General features: G+C 35.5%; 1 protein-coding gene across 2 annotated transcripts in view; it reads right to left on the bottom strand.

The window, feature by feature from the left end:
* Nucleotides 1-26,831, bottom strand: part of HCN1 (hyperpolarization activated cyclic nucleotide gated potassium channel 1) — a 402,880-nt gene that overhangs the window by 82,323 nt on the left and 293,726 nt on the right. For both annotated transcript variants that reach the window (XM_055245493.1, XM_063619515.1), the window contains one exon: nt 10,566-10,712. In XM_055245493.1, coding sequence (XP_055101468.1) covers nt 10,566-10,712 — 147 coding nt within the window. The remainder of the gene's footprint in view (nt 1-10,565; nt 10,713-26,831) is intronic.

The raw sequence follows: 26,831 nt of genomic DNA, 5'->3' as shown, positions 1-26,831 counted from the left end.
AGTATTTTAGTGCACAGTGGAATGATGATAATTTTTTAAGATGACTTTACAATCACTTCCCAGAAGGCTGACAATTCCAGTGGAGCTCAGTGTGCAGCACATACAGCCTAGCTTGAGGATGAACAACACACAACCGTTATCTGCTGCTGTGAATCTTCTATACCTTGAAGTGTCTCAGTTTTTAGGTTTGGACAGGGGAACTTGAACAATTGTTTGATGAGTCATTGACAATAATCTGGGTAGTACTGGTGTAGCAATGGTCTTATCCAATTTGGGCTGCTACACAAAAGTATCACAGACTGAGTGGCTTATAAATAAAAGAAAATTTATTTCTCACAGTTCTGGTTTGGAGGGTGGGAAATCTAAGATCAAGGTGCTGGCAGACTTTGTCTAATGAGGGGCCACTTCCTGGTTCATACACTGAGCTTTTTGCTGTGTCCTCCTCATATGGCAGAAAGGATCAGAGATCACTCTGGGACTTCTTTTATAAAAGCACTGATCCCATTCATGAGGGCTCCACCCTCATGGCCTAATCACCTCCCAAAGGCCCCTTCCTCTTAACCTCCTAATATCATCACCTTGGGGATTAGGATTTCAACATATGAACTGGCGGCAGAGGGCATAAACACTCACCTTAGTAGCAATATAAAAGAAAAACCAAAATATTTTCTATCTATTCCATGAATGTGATTGGGTTATAGTGATTGATTAGACAGAACATTTGTATACGCTCTATAACGGTACCCTCCTCTTCACCCCACCATCTTTACCCCACTCTCCAAGTGAGCCCTGCATTGAATGACTAATGCATAAACACGGAGAACTTTTAAAATTTTTAAAATTATAAAGTATTTTTCTTCTTAAAGTTAAAAAGAAACTATTTTTTCACATAAAAATAGGATATTATGTCATACAGTGCATATACCAAACATAATCACACAGGAATCTAAATATGCCAGCATGCTTTTGTAATACATTAAAAGTACGTGGACCATAGTGTAACTGACAGTGATACTAAGAAAGTCTGCGGACAGAAGACTTGTTTCGAGCATCACTTTTCTTATCCATATAAGCACAAGCACTACTGTTCTCTTGGCAAAATGCTGTCTCTAAGCTTTAACACTCAGTCACCCTGAGATGATTTGCCAAGTAGGTAATCCTTATTTAATGTGCATTCATTTATTTTTTCCACCAAGTAATTACAAAATATGTACTATCTGAGGGTTGGAGTCATAGAGAAAGTCAAGAAAGATAGTCCTTGCTTTTCCAGATCCTGAGTTCATATAGCAGAACTGGAAATGAACAAATAAATATTAAAGGCAAATAAGACAATATAATAATATGCATACAACAAAAACACTGATGTGATTGATGGAGAATGACTGAGAGGGAACTAATTTGGATGAGCTTCTCAGGGAAGGCCTCTTCAGGAGATAACATTTGTACTGAGACTTGAACAATAAGAATGGGCTAGTTACCTGTTAAAGGTGTTTCAACAATTTGTCTCTAACACGCAAAAAAAGATAAATCACCTAATTTTTGCCACAACAGTGAAAATAGGAGAATGCTTTCAATAAAGTAGTGTTTTTGAAATATCAGCTAACTGAATTAATTTTATATGCATGGTATGAGGTTTTTGTAAGAGGTTTCAAAGTTCTCACAAATGAAGTTCTTACTGCCATTTTACATCTTCAGGCTTCATAAGTATTCAAACACATTGAAAGGAAAGTCTGAGGTATAAAATGGATAAAACATAGTACAGACTTAACTGATTATGAATGTAGACTAATTTTAACTTCCTTTACCACTGCATTTTACATTCTTTCTCTATTTTTAGGCAAAAGTCATTTGTATAAGTTTGTGAGACACTGAAGGTATGACCTATTCTTCACTATTATAAGTTTCTGAATTCCCAGACTTGTGTTAAATCACTGCTCTTAACTATATATTAATGCCTCAAATTATGCAACACCTTCATAAGCTTTCTTATTTAATGAAGTATTTTAGGTTGAAAGTCATACTATAAGACAACATGATTGTTGACATAAAATTGAATTTATGATGAGCAATTCTAATCACGTATATTTGATGTGTGTATACACATATTTATATTTTTATCTTTTGTCATAAAATAAGTATCAAATAATTGAACTTTGCCTTTCTGGATATCCTAGTTGGCTCATTTAGCATTTATTTGTCATTCAATGTCTTCTATGTGCCAGGCACTTTCTAGACACTAAGAACACAGCAGTGACCCAAACACACCTTTGCCTAAGTTGATTCCTCCTCTCCCAAGTGAAACACAGCTTTTGAAAGGTGAATTGATATATTTTACTACTTTTTAGACATTTTTTGTAATCTATCACTGTGATTTGAATGTAGTAGGTACATAATACTCCAATTTGATGTTATATTTCTCATCGTTCTTACTAAACTTTTCTTCAAAAATCAGGTCTGGGTTTTTAGACTCAGTGTTATTTTAGTAATAACTTGTTATCTTTCTGCCATATGTTTCTTTACTTTCTTATTCTACTCATGCTTTTTCTCTTCAAATAAACTGTTAACTTATGTATAGCATTAAACTTAGACCTGTGTGTGATTCTGATATTAGAAAAGCAAAAGCTGAAGAGTAGGGAAGCACACGGAGAAACATTGTTTGCACCTTCACAAGGTGTTAATTGGCTGAGCATTTCATGCTTCCACTTCTAGGATCTCTCATTTTATTAAGCAGTCATGATTCTTAGTACGATTTTCATTCATAACTCTGTTAAAGAAGACCTTTTACTCAGTAAATATTTCATCACTTCCTACTGCATGCTGGTTTTAGAAATACAAGGATACTAAGCACAGTTCCTATCCCCAAGAAGCTCATAGTCTTTAAAGAGATAATAAACTAACAAGTGATAAATGCTGTGATAGAGACAGAGTAGTCACAGAAAATTTATGAATGAGGTTAGGCCATTTATAAATGGTAAAAATGCTTACAGGAAAGTAGAAGGTAAGCTGAGTAGAAAGGATTGAAGATAGGGTAGCATGAAGAAAGGCAAAAAGGCCATCAATAGCATTTATTTTCTAGGAAATTGTCAATAACACTCTATAGATGAAGCATTAATGTGAAGAAAGGAAGATTAAGGCAGGCCATGAAGAGCCTCTGCGTCATGTGAAGGAGTTTGGGTGTTTTCCCTGAAGGGAATAAGAGGTCATGAGCAGGTTCTAAGAAGAAAGTTACATGATCAAATTTGGGTTTTATATCAATCAATATGGTAGCTCTGTAATGGAATGCATTTTAGCTAATTGACATTCAAGCCATGGAGAAAAGTTGTGACAGATGTTGAGGTAATGTTGAGAACCTGAATATGGCATTTGAATACATAAAGAAAAAATATTAGTCACAATTTAGCAATTGAATGATTGTAGGAATTGAGGAAATAAAAGGTTTGTCGGAGGATGCATGTAAAAGTGAAAAGTGGATATTTTTTCAGTGAAGATCAGTGTAAATTATGGTGTGGCAAGAGGAAGAATAGTTTTTAATTTATGTATATATATATTTATTTCTTTTTGAGACAGAGTTTCGCTCTTGTTGCCCAGGCTGGAGTGCAATGGCGTGATCTCGGCCTACTGCAACCTGTGCCTCCCAGGTTCGAGTGATTCTCCTGTCTCAGCCTCCCTAGTAGCTGGGATTACAGGTGCCTGCCACCACTCCCAGCTAATTTTTTTGCACTTTTAGTAGAGACTGGGTTTCACTATGTTGGCCAGGCTGGTCTCGAACTCCTGACTTCAGGCAAGCCACTTGCATCAGCCTCCCAAAGTACTGGGATTACAGGCATGAGCCACCATGCCCGGCTAGGAAGAGTAGTTAATAAAACACACATGACACAGAAAATGTTCTGGTTATCTTCATTATATATTACCTTGAGAATTTTCTGCCTAGAAGAATACTCCCATTTAAGGGTACACATTACTAGGGTTCATTTTTATTCTCAGTTGTGCTGTTGGCTTTCTGCAGTCCTTCAATGAGATTTTATTCTGGAACCCTAACTTTTCCATGTCTTCTTAGAACATATCCTTCAATCTATGTTGTCTTTCTGTCTTTTGATTTGATATTTATTCCTGATACTGTCTGTTGGATTACCTTTGTCTCCTTGCTATGATCTGTCTCACTCTACTTTGAACCTCTCCAGGCCCCTGAGAATCCAATCTGGTTCCAGTGTCCTGAAATTCTGCTTTTCTTGTGAAGAAGTTTTAGATTTAAAAAGCAAAATATGTTGATAGAGTTTTTTTTTTTTTGAACAACTGATACCAGGATCTTCAAAAAGCTCATGGAAGGTGCATATTATGAAAAAGCTATACATGGATTTCCCATTTTCTTGATCAAAATAAACTTGTAGAAACTTCTTACAACACATCTGAATAGGATCTAGTTTGAGGCACTAAGAAGAATAAGACATCAGTTTTTAAATAGCCTCTCTCAGAGAGATATGAATTATAAAATTGAAGCAGGAGCAAACATCCAATTCATGCTGAAGCTTGGATGGAGGAATGAGCTATCCGTCTATAAACTGCTAATTCATTTGGTACATCGTTTCCATAAAGTTTTAGTAAAAAATCATTTTTGCATTCCCTCAACGAGATTTTAACTAGATAACATTTCCTTAACTTCTTGGAATATATCCTTCATACTATCTTATCTTTCTGTCTTTTGGTTTGATCTTTATTCCTGATACTGTTTTGTAAAGAATGCTTCACAGAAACTTTATGGAAACAATGTCCTAAATGAATCAGCAGTTCACAGATGGATCACTCATTTTAAGAAGGGATGAGACAATGTTGAAGATGAAGCCCATAACAGCAGATCATCTGCATCAATTTGCAAGGAAAAAATTCATCCCGTTTTTGCCTTATTTGAAGAAGACCAATGATTAATAGCAGCAACAATAACCAACATCGTAGACATCTCCATTGCTCAGCTTTCACCATTCTGACTCAAAAATTAAACTGAAGCAAACTTTCCACTCCATTAGTACCAAAACCATTGCAGCCAGATCGGCTGCAGATGAGAGTGGAGTTTTCAATGGAAGTTTTAAACAAATGTGATAAAGATCCTAAAGCATTTCTTCAAAGAATTTTAACTGGAGATAAAACATGGCTTTGCAAGTATGATCTTGAAGACAAAACATGATAAAAATAACGGCTGCCAAGAGATGGGAGTGGTCCAGTCAAAGCAAAAGCAGACTGGTCAAGCGCAAAGGTGGCTCATGCCTGTAGTCTCTGTTACTCAGGAGGTTGAACTGGGAGGATCACTTGAGCCTGGGAGGTAAAGGCTGCAGTGAGCTATAGTTGCACCACTGCACTCCAGCCTGGATGACAGTGAGAACCTGTCTCAAGGAACATTAACATCTGCTTATTATGAGAGTATTTTCAGAGAGTTAGCTAAAGCTTTAGCAGAGAAACACCCAGGGAAGCTTCAGCAGAGTCTTCCACCACTACAACACTCCCACTCAGTCTGCTCATCAAACAAGGGCAATTTTGTGAGAGTTTTGATGGGAGATCATTAGGCATCTACCTTATCGTCTCAATTTGGCTCTGTTTGACTTACTTTTGTTTCCTAATATTAACAAAATCTGTAAAGGGCACCCATTTTTCTTCAGTTAATAATGTGAACCAGACTGCGTTGACATGGTTAAATTCCCAGGACCCTCAATTCTTTAGGGATGAACAACATGGCTCGTATCATTGCTTACAAAAGGGTCTTGAACTTGATAGAGGTTATGGAGCTTATATGGAGAAATGAAGTGAATATTTTTACATTTATCTTTTAATTCCATTTTCTATGATCTTTTTGAAATCTTCTCATATATTTCTTTCCTTTTTTTTTTTTTTTTGAGATGGAGTCTTGCTCTGTCACTGAGGCTGGAGTGCAGTGGATCTCAACTCACTGCAACCTCTGACTCCCAGGTTCAAGCAATTCTCCTGCCTTAGCCTCCCAACTAGCTGGGATTACAGGTGCACGCCACTACACTTGGCTATTTTTTTTTTTTTTTTGTATTTTTTATTAGAGATGGAGTTTGCCGTGTTGGCCAAACTGGTCTCAAACTCCTGACCACAGGTGATCCACCGGCCTCAGCCTCCCAAAATGCTAGGATTATAGGCAGGTGTGAGCCACTGCTCCTGGCTTATTTCTTTCATTTAACAAAATATAAAAAATTGAAGTATATTTCCCAAAGCAAAAAGAGTTATACATTCTAATTTGATTGAGAAATTTGTAGGGAAAATAAACTAAACAATAGCAGATATTTAGCATCCTATTTTTAAAACTCTTAACTGGTATCTTATGGCTATTCAAAAAATATAAAAAAAATTTTCAGTGGGTACAGAAATTTAGATAAGTTTATAAATGGTGAAGATATTAGTTGGAATACAAGTATTTGTTTTTTAACTTACAGTAAATATACTAGGAATTTTAACAAAATTTGAAAATATAGACGAAATGTTCCTTGCACGTAGGACACTTTCAAGACAAAAGTGGAGAAAACCAATATGAAAAAAATAATAATAACATGGGTAGAATGGATAAGTAGCACTCTTATATTATGGACTAAGTACACTGAGGGCCAGAGAAAGGACATATAAGATCCAGTCTCATAGCTGATCAAATAAGATAAATAGAAATAAATAGGTATTATTTGAATTCAATTTTCCCAAGAGAGGAGAGACATTTCTGGAACACATGTGGTAAAAGTGAGAAATCACAACTGATTTTTTCAAAACAGCAAGTTGCACAATTTTATTGTAGGCCACTTTGCAACAGACATGGCAGTGGGGGAAAGGAAAGCTGGAGATTTAGCTGGAGTCAGAGTATAGAGGGACTGGAAGATGAGCTTAGGGAGCCTATACTTGATTCAATTTATAATGCAAAGACTGAAAGTTTCTGAGCAGAGAAATGACTAACTTACTTATGTAAATAAAAGATTAATTTGACAGTGGTATTTTAAATGGTAGTCAGAGAAATCAGACCAAATGCTGGACGGCAAACTGAGGGAACAGTGAAAATAGTCTATGTGAGATGCTTTAGTTTAGGACAATGGCAGTGGGAAAGGAAGCAAAGGCATGAGTGTGAGATGTATTACTAAAGTTAATTGACAGCATTTGATGATTGGATGTATAGAGCACAGAAAGAAAAGCTGCAAAATAGGGCTAAAGTTTTACATTCCAAATAACTTGTGAGAATGACTAAACAATGTACAGAGAGACTTTAAGAGATAAAATGGTTTAATGATGGAAGAAAAATGACTTCATTATATAACCTACTACATGTGTGGGTGCAGGGGATATCATTTAGCTTTTAAGAAAATGAAGTTTAAGGCAGGAACTTAGAACTACAGTTTATAGAATTGAAATGTGAGATAATATAAATAAAAGATAATAAATTCAAAGATACAGAATGAAAATCCAATGGCTCAGAAATGTTGCAGTGTTAAAGAAGCCAAAAAATATAAAAAATAAAAAGATACATATATATATACATTGGGAGAGATTCAGAAACTGTGTTTTGTTAACAGCATAAAAAGTGGTCCCAGCAGCTCAGAAAAATTATCGATAATTAACAGGTGTATTAGTACATTCTCATGCTGTTAATAAAGACATAACTGAGACCAGGTAGTTTATAAACAAAAGAGCTTTATTTGACTCACAGTTCAGCACGGTGGGGGAGGCCTCAGGAAACTTACACTTATGGTAAAAGGGGAAGCAAACATGTCCTTCTTCACAAGATGGCAGCAAGGAGAAGTGATGAGCAAAAGGGGAAGAAGCTCCTTTTAGTACCATCAGATCTTGTGAGAACTCACTCACTATCACAAGAATAGCAGCATGGGGGTAACCGCCCCATGATTCAATTACCTCCTACCAGGTACCTCCCATGACATGTAGGGATTATGGGAGCTACAATTCAAGATGAGATTTGGGTGGGAACAGAGCCAAACTGTATCATTCCACCCCTGCCCCCTACCAAATCTCATGTCCTCACATTCCCAAACCAATAATTCCTTCCCAACAATCCCCCAAGGTCTTAATTCATTTCAGCATTAACTCAAAAGTTAACAGTCCAAAGTCTCATCTGAATCAAGGAAAGTCTCTTCTGCCTATGAGCCTGCAAACTCATAGGCTGGTTACTTACTTCCTAGATACTAGGAGGGTATAGGCATCAGGTAAATACAACTATTCCAAATGGGAGAAATTGGCCAAAATGAAGAGGCTACAGGCCTCATGCAAATCCAAAATTAAGCAGGGCAGTCAAATCTTAAAGCTCCAAAATGACCTCCTTTGACTCCATGTCTCACATCCAGGGCATGCTGATGCAAGAGGTGGGCTCTCATGGCCTTGGGCAGCTCTGTCCCTGTGGCTTTGCAGGGTACAGCCCATCTTCCAGCTGCTTTCATGGGTTGGGATTCGTTGAGTATCTGCAGTTTTTCCAGTTGCAGGGTGCAAGATGTTGGTGGATCGACCATTCTGGGGTCTGGAGGATGGTGGCCCTCTTCTCACAGCTCCACTAGGCAGTGCCCCAGTGGGGACTCCCTGTGGGGGTTCCGACCTCACATTTCCCTTCCACACTGCCCTAGCAGAGGTTCTCCATGAGGGCCCTGTCCCTGCAGCAAACTTCTGCCTGGACATCCAGGCATTTCCACACATCCTCTGAAATCTAGGTGGAGGTTCCCAAACCTCGATTCTTGACTTCTGTGCCCCCCACAGGCTCAATACCATGTGGAAGATCCCAAGACTTGGGGCTTGCACCCTCTGAAGCCACAGCCTGAGCTGTACCTTGGCCCCTTTTATCGATGGCTGGAACAACTGGGATGCAGGGCACCAAGTTCCTAGGCTGCACACAGCAGGCGGCCTGTGGGCACAGTTCATGAAACTATTTTTTCCTCCTAGACCTCCAGGTCTGTGATGGGAGGGGCTGATGGGAAGGTCTCTGACATGCCCTGGAGATATTTTCTCCATTATCCTGGTGATTAACATCCACCACCTTGTCGCTGATGTAAATTGCTGCAGAAGGCTTGAATTTCTCCCCAGAAAGTGGGCTTTTTCTTTTCTACTACATGGTCATGCTGCAAATCTTTCAAAGTTTTAAGCTCTGTCAACTTTTGAACACTTTGCTGCTTAGAAATTTTTTTCTACTAGATACCCTAAATTATTTCTCTCAACTTCAAAGTTCCACAAAGATCTCTATGGCAGGGGCAAAGTGCCACCGGTCTCTTTGCTAAAGCATAACAAGAGTCACCTTTGCTCCAGTTCCTAACAAGATCCTCATCTCCACCTGAGACCATCTCAGCCTGGACTTTATTGTCCATAGCACGTTCAGCATTTTTGTCAAAGCCATTTAACAAGTCTCTAGGAAGTTCCAAACTTTCCCACATTTTACTCTCTTCTTCTGAGCCCTCCAAACTGTTTCAACCTCTGCCTGTTACCCAGTTCCAAAGTCGCTTCCACAATTTCAGGTATCTTTGAAGCAGTGCCCAACTACTCTGTACCAGTTTACTGAAATAGTCTGTTCTCATGCTGCTAATAAAGACATACTCGAAAATGAGTAATTTATAAAGGAAAGAGGTTTATTTGACTCACAGTTCAGCATGGCTGGGGAGGCCTCAGGGAACTTACAATCATGGCAGAAGGGGAAGCAAACACGTCCTTCTTCGCTTGGTGGCAGAAAGAAGAAGTGTCGACCAAAAGGGATAAAAGCCCCTTTTAAAATCATCAGATCTCATGAGAACTTACTCACTAGCAAGAACACAGCATGGGGGTAACCATCCCCATGATTCAGTTACCTCCCACGGGGTCCCTCCCATGATATGTGGGAATTGTAGAAGCTACAGTTCAACATGACAGGTCATTGACAACTTTCAAATGAACAACTTTGGTAAAGAAGCTAAGACCAAACCATAATTCAGTGAGTACATAGAAATCTTTTGAGAAGATTGGCAGTAAAAGAAAGGAGAGGGCAAAGCAGTGTAAGAAATATGAATAATCAAGAGCAAGTTATTTTGGTCCAGGAGTGATCTGAATATTCTAGTGAGAATAAGGAAGATTTCTAGGGAGGAACAGAAAGATGATGCAAAGAGGTGGTTATTAATGTTGCAAAGTGTTTTAATGAGATAATAGGAAATGAACTGCTCACAGCAAGTCATTCTGTTATCAGAGTCCATGAGATGATCCAGGAAAGTGAAGATGAGAGGAAGAATAGGAATCAAAAAGAAGAATCAGTTTGATAAGAATGAGGGAGAGAAAAATGGGGACGATATAGACAACGAGGCCACAAGAAGGAATTTTAAAGAGCCAGAAATACAGACAAGAGAACAGTTCTGAGAATCATAAATAGAAGAACAATTTTCCAATAATTTTTTCAACAATTAAGAGCTTATATCGGTGAGAAGCTAAAGAAGATAAGGACAAAATATCTTCATATTAAGTTTAGGTTTTTCTTCAGAGTAACATGGACTAGAAGATTCTCCATGAAGAGAGAAAATAAACAATGATCATGTATTATGGATACTGAGGACAATAAATCTTACCTCTCTCAGAGGATCATTGAGTTCATTGAGGATATTTTCCTCATCAAAGATTTTGCCTTGGTATCTGTGTTCATAGTAATCATGTATCTTCTGACGCATATCAGCTGGTAACTTATGGAATGACATGTATTGTTCCACTTGCTTATACTGTAAGGAAGGGAAAATAAAATTAAAAAAAACATTGTTAGGCTGTATGAGAAATCATATTATTTTGTTTTGCTATATTCAATAACATTTGAATACTCAGTTACAAAAAAAAAAAGGAAATCCTTTAAGATGAAGGAACTAATGTACCTGGGTCTAATGTACCTATTTTGTGTTACATAATGTATAACGCATATTACTTAGGTGCACATTTCCTGGAAAGAACTGATATTGTGGAGAGGAGGCATGAAGGGAGTTAAGAGGGAACTTAAGGGAGTAGCTACAAAAAAGCCAGTGATGGGGCAAAAACAAAATGTTATGCTATTTTTTTAAATTGAATTCTAAAAGAAGTATGAAATTGTTTGGCTCTCGATTTTTAAGAAAAATCTCGTACCTATGGATAGGTACAATAGGTTTTATCTTAGGCTTTTTAGCCTAAGATCAGAATCTACTTAAATTTGGAATTGACAGGCAGGGAGCTTGGCAGGTATTTGCAGATCATACATACTTCAACAACACAGATGCCCTGTAAATTACTGAGAACTAAGAGACTACGGCAGGCTTCCAATTTAGGATTTAGGAGAATATCACGGTGAGACTAGATCCACATTACTGTTTAGCTGAAAGTTAACTTAGACACTGAAGTTCATTTAAACAAGTAGGCCTCAACTATGATTCTTTTAAGACCTGGGGAGGGCGTTGCTTTTTGGAAGGCTGATCTTCAGGCTTAATTCCAGAGATTGATTCTATTGACATATATGCCTATTTACATTTATACACACATGTGAGTGCACACACACACACACACACACCCAGAGAGAGAGAGAGATTGTTTTAAAGTAGCATCCCTGCATCCCTGATAGTCAAACAGGACCATATAAGCATGGATATTACCAGGGTGCCTATTAGAAGAGAATAATTTCAAGCCTCATCCAAGACCTATGGAATAAGAATTTGCATCTTAAAAACGTCTCCAGATCACTCACGTGCACAGATATACACCTTAAAGTTTGAGAAACAATCCCTAGGAGTTTCAAATGCAGGGGGTCATAAGACCACACATTGAAAAAAAACTAATTAGGTCTTAAAAATTTTGTTTCATTGTACAAATTTTAATAGTTGGTAACACAACTGGATAAAGATGTCAAAATAATATTTTTCCTCATGTAACACACATTTGATGTATTTTATACGGAAAAGATTTTCTGAAATATTTTATTGATAACACAGCTCTGACTAGATCTAGATCTCCTGACTCTTTGCCCATAATTATTGTAATTGTACTTGGTAATTGATAATAGACCCATCTAATGAGAAACAGCAACCCATTGTATTGCATCTCTTCATTTTTTCTGACATACTTTCATTTTGCAAAAAAAATTATATTGTTTGAACATTCCCTCCCTTTTGAACACTAGTACCCTCAAAGGAAATACCACTTTGTCATGAGAATTCTTTTGATAACCAGACTGTCCATCAAACTATTTAAAGCCTGAAGGCCTATGTACATCTCTCTGAAGTAACTTGCTTGCTCAAACACTACTTGGAGGGGTGAGAATCTGAAACCTTAACTGACACATTGAGATCTTCATTTCTACTTTCTTTTCTATGCATCTCAGAAATATGAAGAACAGCACTGAAGCTTAGTAGTATTTTATTCATTTTTGGGAATTTAGTGCTTGTATGTAAAGACTTACTAATCTAGGGAAAATATAATCTGCTCTATCTCTATCTCTGAATCTGGGAAATTAATCCTTTTGTAGCTAAGAACAAATGTTACATATATAGTTATTTTATTTTTATGAAGCTCAGGGTTGATTGAATCTAATTGTTTTTCCTCACACAAGTCATTTAACCCTTCCAGATCTCATTTATGAATAAACAATAAGAGAGTATTTGACTAAATGATCTTCTTTTTACTTTTGAACTAAAATTTTAAAGTTATTATTATTATTATTATTTTTTATTATTATACTTTAGGTTTTAGGGTACATGTGCACAATGTGCAGGTTTGTTACATATGTATCCATGTGCCGTGTTGGTTTGCTGCACCCATTAGCTCGTCATTTAGCATTAGGTATATCTCCTAATGCTCTCCCTCCCCCCTCCCCCCAACCCACAACAGTCCCCGGAGCGTGATGTTCCCCTTCCTGTGTCCATGAGTTCTCATTGTTCAATTCCCACCTATGAGTGAGAACATGCGGTGTTTGGTTTTTTGTCCTTGCGATAGTTTACTGAGAATGATGTTTTCCAGTTGTCCCTATAAAGTTATATGACTATTTCTTAACATTTATTCAAATTAAGTTTGAATTTTGAATCTATATTACTATTTTAAGCATTCATTGACTCTTAGTAACTATTGATCTAGCAAACATTAAATGATTATTGTATGTCAGTAGTTCTCAAGGTGCGGTTGCCAAACCACCAATAGCACTTGGGAATTCTTTAGAAATACACATTCACAGTCACCACTCCAGACCTACTGAATCAGAAACTCTACATTTGGGACACAGCAGTATGTGTTTTAACAGGTCCTTCATACACAAAAATTTCATAATCGCTGCTATATGCCAAGTACTGTGTTATCTTAGGACATAAGGAAGCATGCTTGAGTGAGCGTGGGGGAATCAAAGTAAATTTAGTTTTCAGCAAGTTAAGTTTAAGATGCCCACAGCACATCCTAATGCCTCTATGTAGGTCAGGCACTCAGAGAAGAAAATATATACATTATCAGTGACTAAGAAGTCACTAAGGGAGCATGTGTCAAATGAGGAGAAAAGGCTAAAAAGTGGAACTTATGTTTTAAAATCAGCTGAGCCAGGAGGTTGATGAATTAAGGGTACTGTTAATACCTGCCAAGATGTGAGAGCAGAATCAGAAAAACACGATTAGAGAATCCAAAGAAGGATTAAGTTCCACAGGGGGTGTGGTCAAAAGGAATCTGTTCTAAGAAAACAGGTACTGAACAGTGGCCAGTGAATTTGGAAATTAGGTAGCAATCTCTGTTAGAATACAACACACTAAAAACAGGAGCTTTTTCTTTTTGTCTGTTTCTCCCACACCTAACAAGACTTGCAAGAATGTATGAAAATATCACTTCCATGTGATGTGAATAAAAATAACAAACTATTCTTTGAAAAAGACACTTAGTAGTGGTAGTCAGACCGTGAAATAAACTAGATGTTACAAGTAATGCGTAAGTTGGCAAAGTCAAAAAATGATAAAATGGCAAACTTTCTAATAGTTTTAGTAATATACTGTATGCAAAATATGACTTAATACATTTAGTAGTCACAGACAAATAGATTTTTGAAAAGCATGGATGCCAATACAATTCTTTGGAAACATAAGATCAAAAGTTTATTCCATCAGATCTAAAGAGACTATAAAATAATTACCACTTAAAATTCTAATATATTTTTATTTTTAAAAGTTTCTGTATAATAATAAAAATTTATAAAAGTAGGCATGTACATGATTATTAAAAATGAGATCTAACAAGAGTGTTTATAAAATGCAGCAAGGATCCAGTTTCAAACCCAACAGTCTCAATTTTCCATGTTAAAAGGTGTTTAATCCATATCACTAAGCAATATGCTTGTTTCCATTTCTTACATAGATAATTACAGGCATTGTTTATAAACTAACTGTCATAAAATGGCGTTTTGTCACTTATAGTACCCCAAAGCTTCCTTTCTCATGCTATAGCTGTGTCACTAGTGTTAATTCTTACCTTAGTTGCTTTGTACCTTTATGCACCATGTTTACTATTATTTCTTGTTCAGATAACTCTAAGATACTTTACCAGGTGAAAGTAAAAAAACTCCCTCCTTCACTTTCATTTGATGACTTCTGTCATTTCTAATGTTACAATGTAAAGGTAGATTATAACTTTGTTCCTGTAATTGAAACTTCCAAACTCATAAAGTGTTAACATTACTCTGGCCCTGTAAATATTTACCACAAAGCCAAATGGTTGGCCGGGCGTGGTGGCTCACGCTTGTAATCCCAGCAATTTGGGAGGCCGAGGCGGGTGGATCACGAGGTCAGGAGATCGAGACCACGGTGAAACCCCGTCTCTACTAAAAATACAAAAACTTAGCCGGGCGTGGTGGCGGGCGCCTGTAGTCCCAGCTACTCGGAGAGGCTGAGGCAGGAGAATGGCGTGAACCCGGGAGGCGGAGCTTGCAGTGAGCCGAGATCGCGCCACTGCATTCCAGCCTGGGCGACAGAGCGAGACTCCGTCTCAAAAAAAAAAAAAAAAAAAAAGCCAAATGGTGTATTTGATGACATTTCCTTTCTTGCTCCTCAGTGGATTAACAAGACTGCTTCATCCAAGGGATTTGTTAATCCTGCAATTGCTGATCACATTTATTTCTTGTGTAGTTTGCCTTCATTTAGTATTATTTTTTTCTAGCCTCCTTATCCCACTAGATAGACCTTGAGTTTTTTCTTCAAAGATTTTCCTGTAGAACTTCTCTTTACAACATTCTTGGTTTGGCTCAGTATTTCTAAATGCCATGTCTCTCTTTTGGTTTATTTATTCATGTTGCTGGAAAAAATCCCCAAGGAAACAACTAAGAAAGATTGTCTGTTTTCTGAATCTTTCCATGTCTGAAATTGGCTTTATTAAACTCTCAAAGTTGACTCCATATAGAATTCTAGGTTGAACTCCTCTAGTTGGATGTTGAGGCTTTGGATCTGAATTTGATCCTCTATGCTGGATTTGATTTGTTTCTTATCTTTATTTAATGTATTTAGTCTCTGCATTTTCTCCTACCTTTCCTTGCATTCCCTACATTTTTTTTGTATTTCCCCAACATTTCCCCTGCATTCTAGAATATTTTCTGAAATTCTTAGAAAACATTTTTAATTCCTCCTCCTTTTCGTTGATCATTTATTTCTGTACTTTTAATATTTTTAGTTTAAAAATATACTAATATGAGATTTTTAAAAATGATTTTTAGGCTGCTTTTATTCTCCAAAATATGTGACATGTCTAAATGTGAATTGAAAATTACCCTCTAGATTTAGTTTCAGTAATGTCTTTGGTGACCTTTCCCTATGTGTGTATGTTAGGAGTAGGGATCATGTTACAAAGCAGACTGTAATGATTTGTGCTGTGGTTTGGATAGGATTCTCCAAACTTCATGTTGAGATTTTATCCCCAGTGTTGTAGGTGGGACCTATTGGAAGGTGTTTGGGTCATAGGGGTGGATCCCTCAAGAACAAAGATTATGCCCTCCCTCAGGCGTGAGTGAATTCTCACTCTATTAGTTCCCTAGAGAGCTTGATGATATAAAAAGATTCTGGCACCTCTCCCCCCTCTCTCCCTCTTGCTTCCTTTCTCACCATATGGTCTGTGCGTACTCCTGCTCCCCATCACTTTCTGCCATGAGTGGAAGCAGCCTGAGGCCCGCACCAATACTGATGCCCAAACTTGAACCTTCCAGCCATCAGAATCGTGAGCCAAATAACCTTTCTTCTTTATTAATTACCCGATCTTAGGTTTTCCTTTTTAGCAACAGAAAAATGGACTAAGAGAGAAGATAATGGAAAATAGAAGTGGCAATGGAAATGATAAGTGTGATAACCATCATGATCTGTCTATGAGGTGAGAACTGGAAGAATAATTGAAGGGAATAGAAGGCACGGCAAATGTAAGAAATCTAAAGAACTTTCAAATCACATTTATATTGTTTTTATATCCATGAAATGATACCCTTATTTATAAAACTGAAACACCTTAGTTTATCTCCTAATCCTTCATCCCAATCCTTAAGACATCACCAAATTATGTAAGTTTTACCTACCAAAAGTTTCAATAATTTTCCATTTCTCTGCATCACCATTCTGGTCAAAGCTACTCTCTCTCCTTCAACTCATGACCAGCTTCTTAACTACATTCACTGTACCTATTTATACATGTCTTCCTCCAACTCTAACTCATTTTCCATGATTCAGACAGAGACATCTTTTTAAAATGTTAATCTAATTGTCACCCCTAAAGGAAACTAAAAATATTTCACCCTAAAATATACCTCTTTGACATATTTTGAGATGGCTGTTCAGAGGGCCTGCAGACAGGAAGAGCCCTACAAAGTTGCCTTTTGTGGAGGAGATTCGCATCTGTGGAGGAAATACAGTGAAATAAACAACAGATGCAAGCAGGCTTTTCCTGAGGCCCCCCTTGTCCATGTCTAGGAAAGATTAACAGAGTCTGACACCTTTTAAGATCTGACAGAGAAACATTTACCATAGACTATCACCTATTCTTTCTGAGGGCTGCTACCTGTACATTTGCACAAGATTGCCTTTACTCCATGCCTTTCTTCTTCTGCTCTACCTCTGACAATCTGTCTTGCCATGCCATAAGCCCCTATTCTTTCTGTAACCCCAAGATGGTATAAAAGCACCAATGATTAGGCATTTCTTTGAGTTTTCACATTTTGTATGAGTCCTGTACATACATGTGCAGATAATAAATTTTTATGCCCTTTTTTCCTATTAATCTATTACGAGTTTGTGTTATAGAGTCAAATTACAGGTCTTCAGGAATAATTTTATACACTTCACATTCCTGGAAGACAGGGATAAGAAGTTGTACTTCCCGTTGTATTAGAGGAGCAAATCACATAAATTGAAAAATAGCAAATTATTAATAATTACTCATTAAATCAGATGGAACTTTAAGTTCGTGATTCTAACCCCATGTCTCAAATCTATAAAACACTGCCTATAAGCAGTTAACTTTTTACTTTCAGGAAGCATCAAAAAATATATATATATATATCACTTGATTTATAATATCTCAAGATAATTTTACAGTGTAGCACATGCCCACAGTAGAGTCCTACCTGTGAGGTATCTATATGTACATTGGCATCAATACACATCAACTACTATTTTTGTGAAACAAAAGTTAATACTTTTTTTTAAAAGGCAAAAGACTTTTTGGTGAGTGATGGAACTAATTTCCATGTTCAAATAAATCATAAATGCTACATTAACTAGCTGTTTGAAAGTAGGCTACACTAGCTGAAATAGAGCTTCTTTAAACTTTATTTCTAGGACAACCTACAGCATCGGATGAAAGGTATAGACCTTCATCTGCCAAAATAAACACGCATGAAAATGTGTTACAATTTCAAGGGTGTTTACACATATCTGAGTATCAATTTAAAAATATCTGAGTATCTTAATTGACCACATTAAGTTTTATTGGCATTGTAAAACTCCATGAGTGCTGGAACCAGTGGTGTCAGTGTTTAATCTAAAATATATTCTTGACTTTTGACTTTGAGTATATATATATATATATATATATATATATATTTACCTTTCAGTTTTTCAGTTTTTTATATGTCAGTTTGAAATGATAATATCTAACATACTGGGTGCTGTACAAATTAGTAGTGATACTGCATGTATGTTATGTGATAATAGTAAATAATAAATGGTAATTATTAGAAACATCATTAAAAAGCAAACAGGTTAAAAATCCAGTTGAATAAAAATATATGTCTCATTCTTAATATAAACACAGCAATGCTAAAATGGTTTCTGAAGATATATTTTTCTTATAGAATAAAAAAAGTATAAATTTTATATTCCAGTGACTACAGGTGTCTTAAATGTAATTTGACAAATAATAAATAAGAAAATATTTAAAATTGTTTGCTCTTCAAAGACCAACAATCAACTTTCTTTTTAACTTTTTTATGTTTAAGTAAATCATCATTGGGCTTATGACTAATCTATCTTAATTTTTACCAAGAAAAATTCTAGTATTGCCAGCTATTTACACAGCAATTGAAGCCATAATTTCTCTTTATTATCCTACATTTAAAAATACATAAATTCATATATATAGAAAAGCTGGGTAATATGCTAATTCATTTAACAAGCATTGTTTCTATAATTTTTGCAGCAAGATTGAACCGTTTTCAAGAACTATGCTATAAACACAGCAACATCTTCAATGCATATCTTTTAGAATTTTTTTTCTTAGTAAAAATGTGTCACTGGTTATTTTATGACAAAGTTATAAGTTGCATAGTCTTTACATAGTAAGTCATATAACCACAAAAATAACATGAAATCTTCCTGAATTTGATGTTCAATAAAATGAATGGAAAAAAACTAAAGGAAAATCACAAATGAAGGAAAGCAGATGGTTTAGAGATTTGTTTGCTTTTTAGCAGAAGTTTGAGTCAGATACTCCTATTTTATCTTCATTTTATATTTCCTTTTTTGGAGAGCTGGGTAACAAAACATAGATTTTTCTATGGAATAATGAATTATTTAGCTCTCAAGATACGCAAAAGCTTTTTTGAAATAAAATATGTATCTACTTTGCATGGAAAACAGTCAAAATCCCAACTGAATGTTATTTTATTTTATTTTATTTTTATTTTATTTTATTATTTTATTTTATCTTATTTGTTTTTCTCTGAGATGGAGTTTCACTCTTGTTGCCCAGGCTGGAGTGCAATGGCATGATCTTGGCTCACCGCAACCTGGGCCTCCCCGGTTCTAGCAATTCTCCTGCCTCAGCTGTAGCTGAGACTATAGGTGTGCACCACCACACCCAGCTAATTTTGTACTTTCAGTAGAGATGGGGTTTCACCATGTTGGTCAGGCTGGTCACTGCAACCTCGGCCTCCTGGGTTCTAGTGATTCTCCTGCCTCAGCTGTAGCTGGGATTACAGGCCTGCACCACCACGCCCAGCTAATTTTGTGTTTTCAGTAGAGACGGGGTTTCACCACGTTGGTTAGACTGGTCTTGAATTCCTGACTTCAAGTGATCCACCTGCCTTGGCCTCCCAAAGTGCTGGGATTACAGGTATGAGCCACCGCGCCTGGCCTCAATCTAATGTAATTTTAAAATATTTGTAGAAAATATTACAAGTAAAGCATGTTATTCTTCCATCCAGAATAATCTCTTCCAATATAAATAGCCATTTGCTTTCTTTGTTATGGAGCTTAGCTATCCATTCAGATATTTCACAAGAAACTATACTTTCATCTACGTAAAAATGCAGGATTCAAAAGAACTTGGAAGTTATTTACACTACATAGTTTTTCATTTATCAATTATTATTATTATGTTTTTATTTGATAATGGCCAAGTTGAGCATTGTTTTTGAAAAGTCAATTTAACACTGTTTAAGATTTAACTAAGCATGTAATTGAAAAAAACAGTGATGATGAGACTTTAGTGTATTTAGCAATTGGAAGAAAATCCTTGATTACTAAGCAAGTATATTGTCCATCTAAAACATCTTTAGTATGTTAATTTATTTGTAATTATGGAATAAAAGTCAAAAGTTAGATGATTGGTAGAAGTAGAAACAATCATTATAACCATTGTAATACAGCTAAATGTGTGCTTGAATATTTTTAAAATCCTTTAGTTTTCCTGCTCTAAATGACTTTAAACTTTATTACTACAGTTTTGCTTGGTGTGTGTGTGTGTGTGTGTGTGTGTGTGGATCTATGTGTGGGGAAATGATCTGGCCCTTAATTGAACAAGAGTATGGACTGATATAACATGCCTACCATGGTTAACTCAATCACTCTTCCGTTTTTTTAAATTGGACCATTTAAAGCATTTTATGCTGTCTCAACTTTCCTATTTCCTTCCCTCAACAGTTTCTTTCACTCACAGAAGATGACTTTACATAGAATTTCAAAAAGAAATAGAAGCTTTTACTTAAGAATATCTACTAACTCATTTAAAGAGAAATCTATTTTTTCTCCTTCTGTCTTTATTTCTCTTATAAACAATGAAAGAAGTGTTTCTCATTCCATTTAAAGCTACTCTTTCACCCGTGTTACAATAATTAAAATCGTAATCATATCTAACCCTTGGATATTAAATGCTGTTTTCTTGGCACTCAACTAAACCTTTTACTCGTATTTACCTACTTAATCCTCATAACAACAGTATGAGATTGCTATCACTATCTTCATTTTACAGATAATGAAATTGAAGTACAGAGAATTTAAATAACTTGCATAAAATTACACAGCTAATTAGTGCTGAAGCCAGGATTTGAATCTAGGGAATATGGCTTCAGACTGTGCTCTTATTTGCTGCATGACATTCTTGTCATCAAAAAATGACTCTCTATTGATCACAAGTAGCCCTCTACTTACCGTCCTATTTTTCTTCTCTCCTTTCTCAACCAATTTCTTGAATGTGTGGTCTACTTTCATTATCTAACTTTCTACTTCTCATTAAAACCTTTGATTATAGCTTCCATTCCTTCTATTTCACTAATAACACTCTTGCATTTCCATTATTTCCTGATTACTACCATGATACTTAATTAGATATTTCACAAATAGATATATACATATTTGTGATCTGAATATATATAATATATACCTATATATAAAATATATATATATTTTATATAGGTATATATAATATATACCTATATAAAATATATATAGGTATATATTATATATATATTTGTTATCTGAATAGTACTGAACACCAGTGGTTAACACTATTGATGTCCCATACAACACATCTATCCTTGTAAGCTGACCCACCTCTGACCTCAACGGTACCGATGGTGGAAAGTCCATCTCAGGGATTTTGCATCAGGGCTCTCTGAAAACTCTAGAAAACTTGTTCAGCTCAACCTAGAGTTGCATGGACTTTTTGGGGGGTGAGGAGAGGTGTAGGTTACATCACATAAGGCAACATTCAACCAATGAGGGACTTGAGTCTCCAGATTAATAACAGCCCCTATCCTTCAGAGAAACAAGTATAAGGTTCATTCTACACAGTTCCTCAGAGAGTGTCAGTAGGACTAAGCCCCAATTGTCTATAACTAAAAAAACCCTCAATAATATATCCTTCATTAGATTTCCCTTTTTCATGGTGATATGGTTTGGCTGTGTCCACATTCAAATCTCAACTTGAATTATATCTCTTAGAATTCCCGTATGTTGTGGGAGGGACCCAGGGAGTGGTAATTAAATTATGGGGGCCAGTTTTTCCTGTGCTATTCTTATGATAGTGAATAAGTCTCACCAGATCTGATGGGTTTATCGGGGTTTCCGCTTTTGCTTCCTCCTCATTTTCTTTTGCTGTCACCAAATAAGAAGTGCCTTTCTCCTCCTGCCATGATTCTGAAGCCTTCTCAGCCATGTGGAACTGTAAGTCCAATTAAATCTCTTTTTCTTCCCAGTCTCGGGTATGTCTTTATCAGCAGCGTAAAAATGGGCTAATACACGTGGTCATACTACTCCTGTTTCCTAATCCTGATTCTTAAAATTCTTCCTCAGTAAATTACCCACCCCAAATTCTTTTATTAGGCTCTGCTACTAGGAGATTCCAAACTAAGACAGTATTACAAACTGAGCCCTTCCTCCTAAGACATCTTTTCCTGTGGCTTCTCCATCCACATATGGTTATGGCTTTCCTGTTTCTTTTTTGGCTGCTCTTTACAGTCTCATTTGTTGGCATCTTTTAATAGTTGGTATTTCCAAAGACTATGCCCAAGGCTGCCTTTTCTTTTCACCTTACATATTTTCCTTGGGCAATCCGTCCCACTCACATGACTTCAGTTACTATCGATATACCACCTATCCTCAAGTCAATGGTCCAGCAGAGAACAAATCCCTGATCTCGACTCGTAAGCCTGTCTTCCCTTTAAACATCTACTCTTACAGCATGTTTCATGAGCACATCAAAAGCAAAATTGAAATTGTCTTCTTTTTTCCTGCATGTCTTCTCTATCCAACCTGCAGCCTAGGCTACAGACTTGGTTTTGGGTACACTCATGTCTCTGTTTCCAATGTATTTTACTTTGAATTTTTCACAAACTAACCATCTTGTCATTTGGGAGTTAATTTTTAATGCCACTTTCTCTGAGTAATTTTCCCTAATGCTTGTCTTAAACGTTAATGTAAATTAAAATAATATGAGAATCTTGTTAACATGAAGATTCACATTCAGTATGCATGGGGTTGAAGCTGAAATTTTAGTATTTCTAACAAGATTCTAGCTGATGCTAATGCTGGTAGTAAGAGAATTACAGTAGTTGAGATTTAGATTAGATTAGATGAGCTATTTATTCTCCTATAACATCAAGTATTTCCCATGCATTGGCTCTTTTCACACTATCACAATTTCTACTGAAATTACCTGTGTTCTTTGCAGACCATAAACTTCCTGAAGGTGTTCAATAATTGATTAATTAATATGTTCCAAAATATTATTTATTGTCAAACATATTGTTTAGTCTTTGTCGAGAACAAGCTTTGAAGTCCTTTTTAAAAATAAAAGTGCCATTTTTTCATATGATCAAATATATGTAAAGCATTTAAACTCTTTTACATACTTTTATTTTTAATGTTAGATTTAGGGAATTCACGTGTTTGTTTGTTATATTGGTATTACATGCATAATGGTGGTGATTGGGCTTCTAATGTACCCATCACCAAAATATTGAACATAGTACTCAACAGGTAATTTTTCAACCCTCAGCCACCTCCCATTCTCCACCCTTTTGGAGTCCCCAAAGACTATTATCTCTATCTTTATGTCCATATGTACCCATTGTTTAGCTCACATTTATAAGTGAGAACATATGATATTTGATTTTCTGCCTCTGAGGTATTTCACTTATAATAATGGCTTTAAACTCCATTTTGCTGCAAAGGACATGATTAAATTATTTTTTTTATGGCTGTGTAGTATTCCATACACATATACCCACATTTTCTTTATCCATTCAACTGTTAGTGGATACTTGTGTTCGTTCCATGACTTTGTCATTGTGAATAGCACTGTGGTAAATATATGAGTGCAGATGTCTTTTTTATACAATTATTTATTTCTTTTTGGGTAGATACCAAAAAGTGGGATTACTGGGTTGAATGGTAGTTCTATTTTTAGTTCTTTGAGAATCTCCATATTGTTTTACTTATTTTTTTTAAAAAAACTTCTAATGATACAGTAGAAACAAGCAAGTCAGACACCTATTTGTTGTCATAAAATACCTACTTTTCTTTTCCTCAAGGGCAGGTAATATGCCTTAAGTAGTTGAAGGATCCATAACTTAGTTTGTTAAATTTTAACTTAAATGACCTCCCATTTAATTTCTTAAAATTAGATGATTAAGGACATAATATTTCATAAATTATAAAGCCAATTAGCATAAATCTAGAGATATTATTTCACACCAGGGCTAAATCTACTAGGCTATCAAAGACTGCAGCTTTTAGAGCAATAATTTAGATAATTTTGGGTGATTAAAATGATGCAAATATTTTGAAAATATGGGTGCATTGATTGTTGTTACATTATAGCATTTGTGTGTGTGTGTGCGTGTGTGTATGTGTGTACATTCTCTTCTTTGTATGTTGTGTGTGTGTGGTAATTCTTCAATAAAAAAAGGAAATTTGATTATGTTTAACCTCCATTCCATTGGGAAGATATATTCACTATCTGCAATAAACAGTTAAGTGATTTTTAAGAAATAATATATTCCTAATGTCCTTTTCCCACAGCCCCAACAAATTTTTTAAGCTTTTAGTGATAGATGATAAATTATTATGTAAGCCCTGTATATATATGTAAATGCATTAAAAACAGTAATAGCTTAAAACAGGACATTGTTTAAATATCACTAATCTACTTCGTTATTTTAGTCAAAATGTTTCTTAGCGTTAGTAATAGCTTGATTTACATTTGTAAATCTCTCTGGTTTGTTTGTAATGCAACTGTTTCTATCTTATTGTTCGTAGCTTTCCAAATTTAAAGCAACTGAGTATCTGAGGATACGGATAATTACTAAGTGTAAATATAATCTGAAGAATAATTTTTAAATGACTCACCAGCAAATTACCATGCAGAAGCAACATATCTGATGAAGAAAGGCGCATTTATAATGCTTAAGTTTTATCTTTGTTTGTATTTGTTTTTCAAAAGTGAAAAATTCTAACAAAGATATTCTTTCAGTACAAATTAAAAACCTGATTTTCTTTACATTCATAATATAAAACAAGATCAAAATGGATGTTATTATGGTACTTAGCAAGTCTGAATGATGTGGTATTAGGAATTAATGAAGAAGAATACGTAAATATTAAGAAGATTGAGTCAACATCTATGTTTCAGATCCAAGTATTGATTGGTTATCAGTCTCAACATAAATCAATTTGAATTTGTGTGCTAATCCAATGGGGGAAGTGACAAAATATAAACACTATAATGATCATTAGTAAGTACCTACTAAAGAGTAAGGAGATGTTATTAGAAGAAAGTGTAAAGTGTTGCACAGCAGAATAAGAAAAATCACAGTCCTTGAGTCTTAAGTTAAAAATCGAGTCTTATTTAAGTAAGATCCATATTGGTGAATATCAATGACTGATTTCAAAAGAATTACACACATATATGTATGTATTTTGTATACATACATGTCAACATACAGAAATATGAATTTCTGAGTGTAAGTCTATATATGTAACATAAATTGAACAATACTTTGAATTGGCAGTGAGTTTTTAGTTACCTGTTGACACTACTTTGAATTTGATAGCAACTCAGGAAAGTATCATAACCATGATGCATGATGTTACCAGTGGTAAGAGGGCAATGTCAGAAAATCATTAATGGAGTTTATAAAAGAAAATTCATCCAAACTTTCTCAACTTGGCTAGTATGAAACTAACAGTCACTGGTTGATCTAAATCTAAAATTTGACTGGATTTTCAGAACCAGGCCACCATCATAACTTCCAAATAAGTTTCCTGAAGTAGTGAGAGAAGACAAAGAACTTCCAGTCTAACTACAATAAAGTCAAAACTACCTTATTAAAATTAGAACCATTCATCAATACAAAACAAAACAAAGTTTCCAGGTAAACTTCACAGCAATAATTGAGAGCAGCTGCTTACTAAAAATTTAGGGACCTAATACAAAGCCAGTGGTTTCAGATAAAATGAGGGTGAGTCAAGACAAATGTGTTATCAGGCAGGAAGTGAATTGGCTGTTACGGGTCATGCAAAGTGAAGAAGTGAAATGCAAGAAATGGACCAATAGGTTACTGGATATCTACAGTCAAGATGAGGTGAGAAGAGAGCAAAACAAAGGAATTTCCAGTTGTGTTCCGCTCAAACCATAAAGGAACCAGGAGCTTATGCTATTCCTAACAATCAATAAGATTTTTTTGTTAATTTATTCTAATAGGAGAAGAGTAGATTCTGTTTCAATTAATTCAATTAATATTTTGTGTTCTCACATTATAAACAATTTCTCAAAATCAGCTGAGGCTGCAAGATAATGACACTAATTTGATCTTTTCTTCTTGTGTTCACCATGCTGAATGATCTTAAGGAGACACATTTATTAGTCACTGCTAATGAACGTTTTTTTAGTCAGGTGTTTAACCAGGCAATGAGAAAATTATAGCAAAAATATAATTATTTTTCCTATAGTTAAGATGGGGGGCTAAGGATGGGTTATATACATTTAAATAGAAATGATAAATAATAGAATAATTTGATTTGGAAATTATTCTAGTGCACTACTTCTCTTCTATATCAACATTAATTGATAGAGAATGTTGTTCTCTCCCAGTTTTATGGCTTTAGACTCTATATATACTGGTAAGACCTAAATATGTATTTCTAGGCTAGACTACTCCATTAAATCAAGATTCATATACTAAATGGCCTAATTGGCATCTCCACTTCAGTGTGTACTGAAGATTTAACATTTAACGCATCCAAAGCTGAAATCCTTCATCAAAACCTCATCTTATTATTGTCCTCTGCATATCGGATGAGTTTCTACCAGGAGCTGGGGCCAAAAATGTCAAGTTTTTGTTTTGCCATATTTTTTTCTCTCATACACCGCTTCTGTCAGCAAATTTTATTGGATGTACTATTTTTTCCATTACAGCTTCATTGAAGTATAATTTATATAAAATAACATCCATAAATTAAGTGAACATTTTCGTGAGAAATCATCATCATGTGGAGGTTTTAGAATGTTTCCATCCGTTCCAAAAGTTCCCTCATTCACCTTCATAGCTAGGTCATATTCCCTCCCCTGGTCCCAGGAAATCACTGATCTGTTTTGTTGTCACTCTTATT

This window comes from Symphalangus syndactylus, chromosome 16, assembly GCF_028878055.3.
Source record: "Symphalangus syndactylus isolate Jambi chromosome 16, NHGRI_mSymSyn1-v2.1_pri, whole genome shotgun sequence".
NCBI lineage: Eukaryota > Metazoa > Chordata > Mammalia > Primates > Hylobatidae > Symphalangus > Symphalangus syndactylus.
Note: the sequence above shows the minus strand (reverse complement) of the source record. Positions and strands in the feature narration are given on the sequence as shown.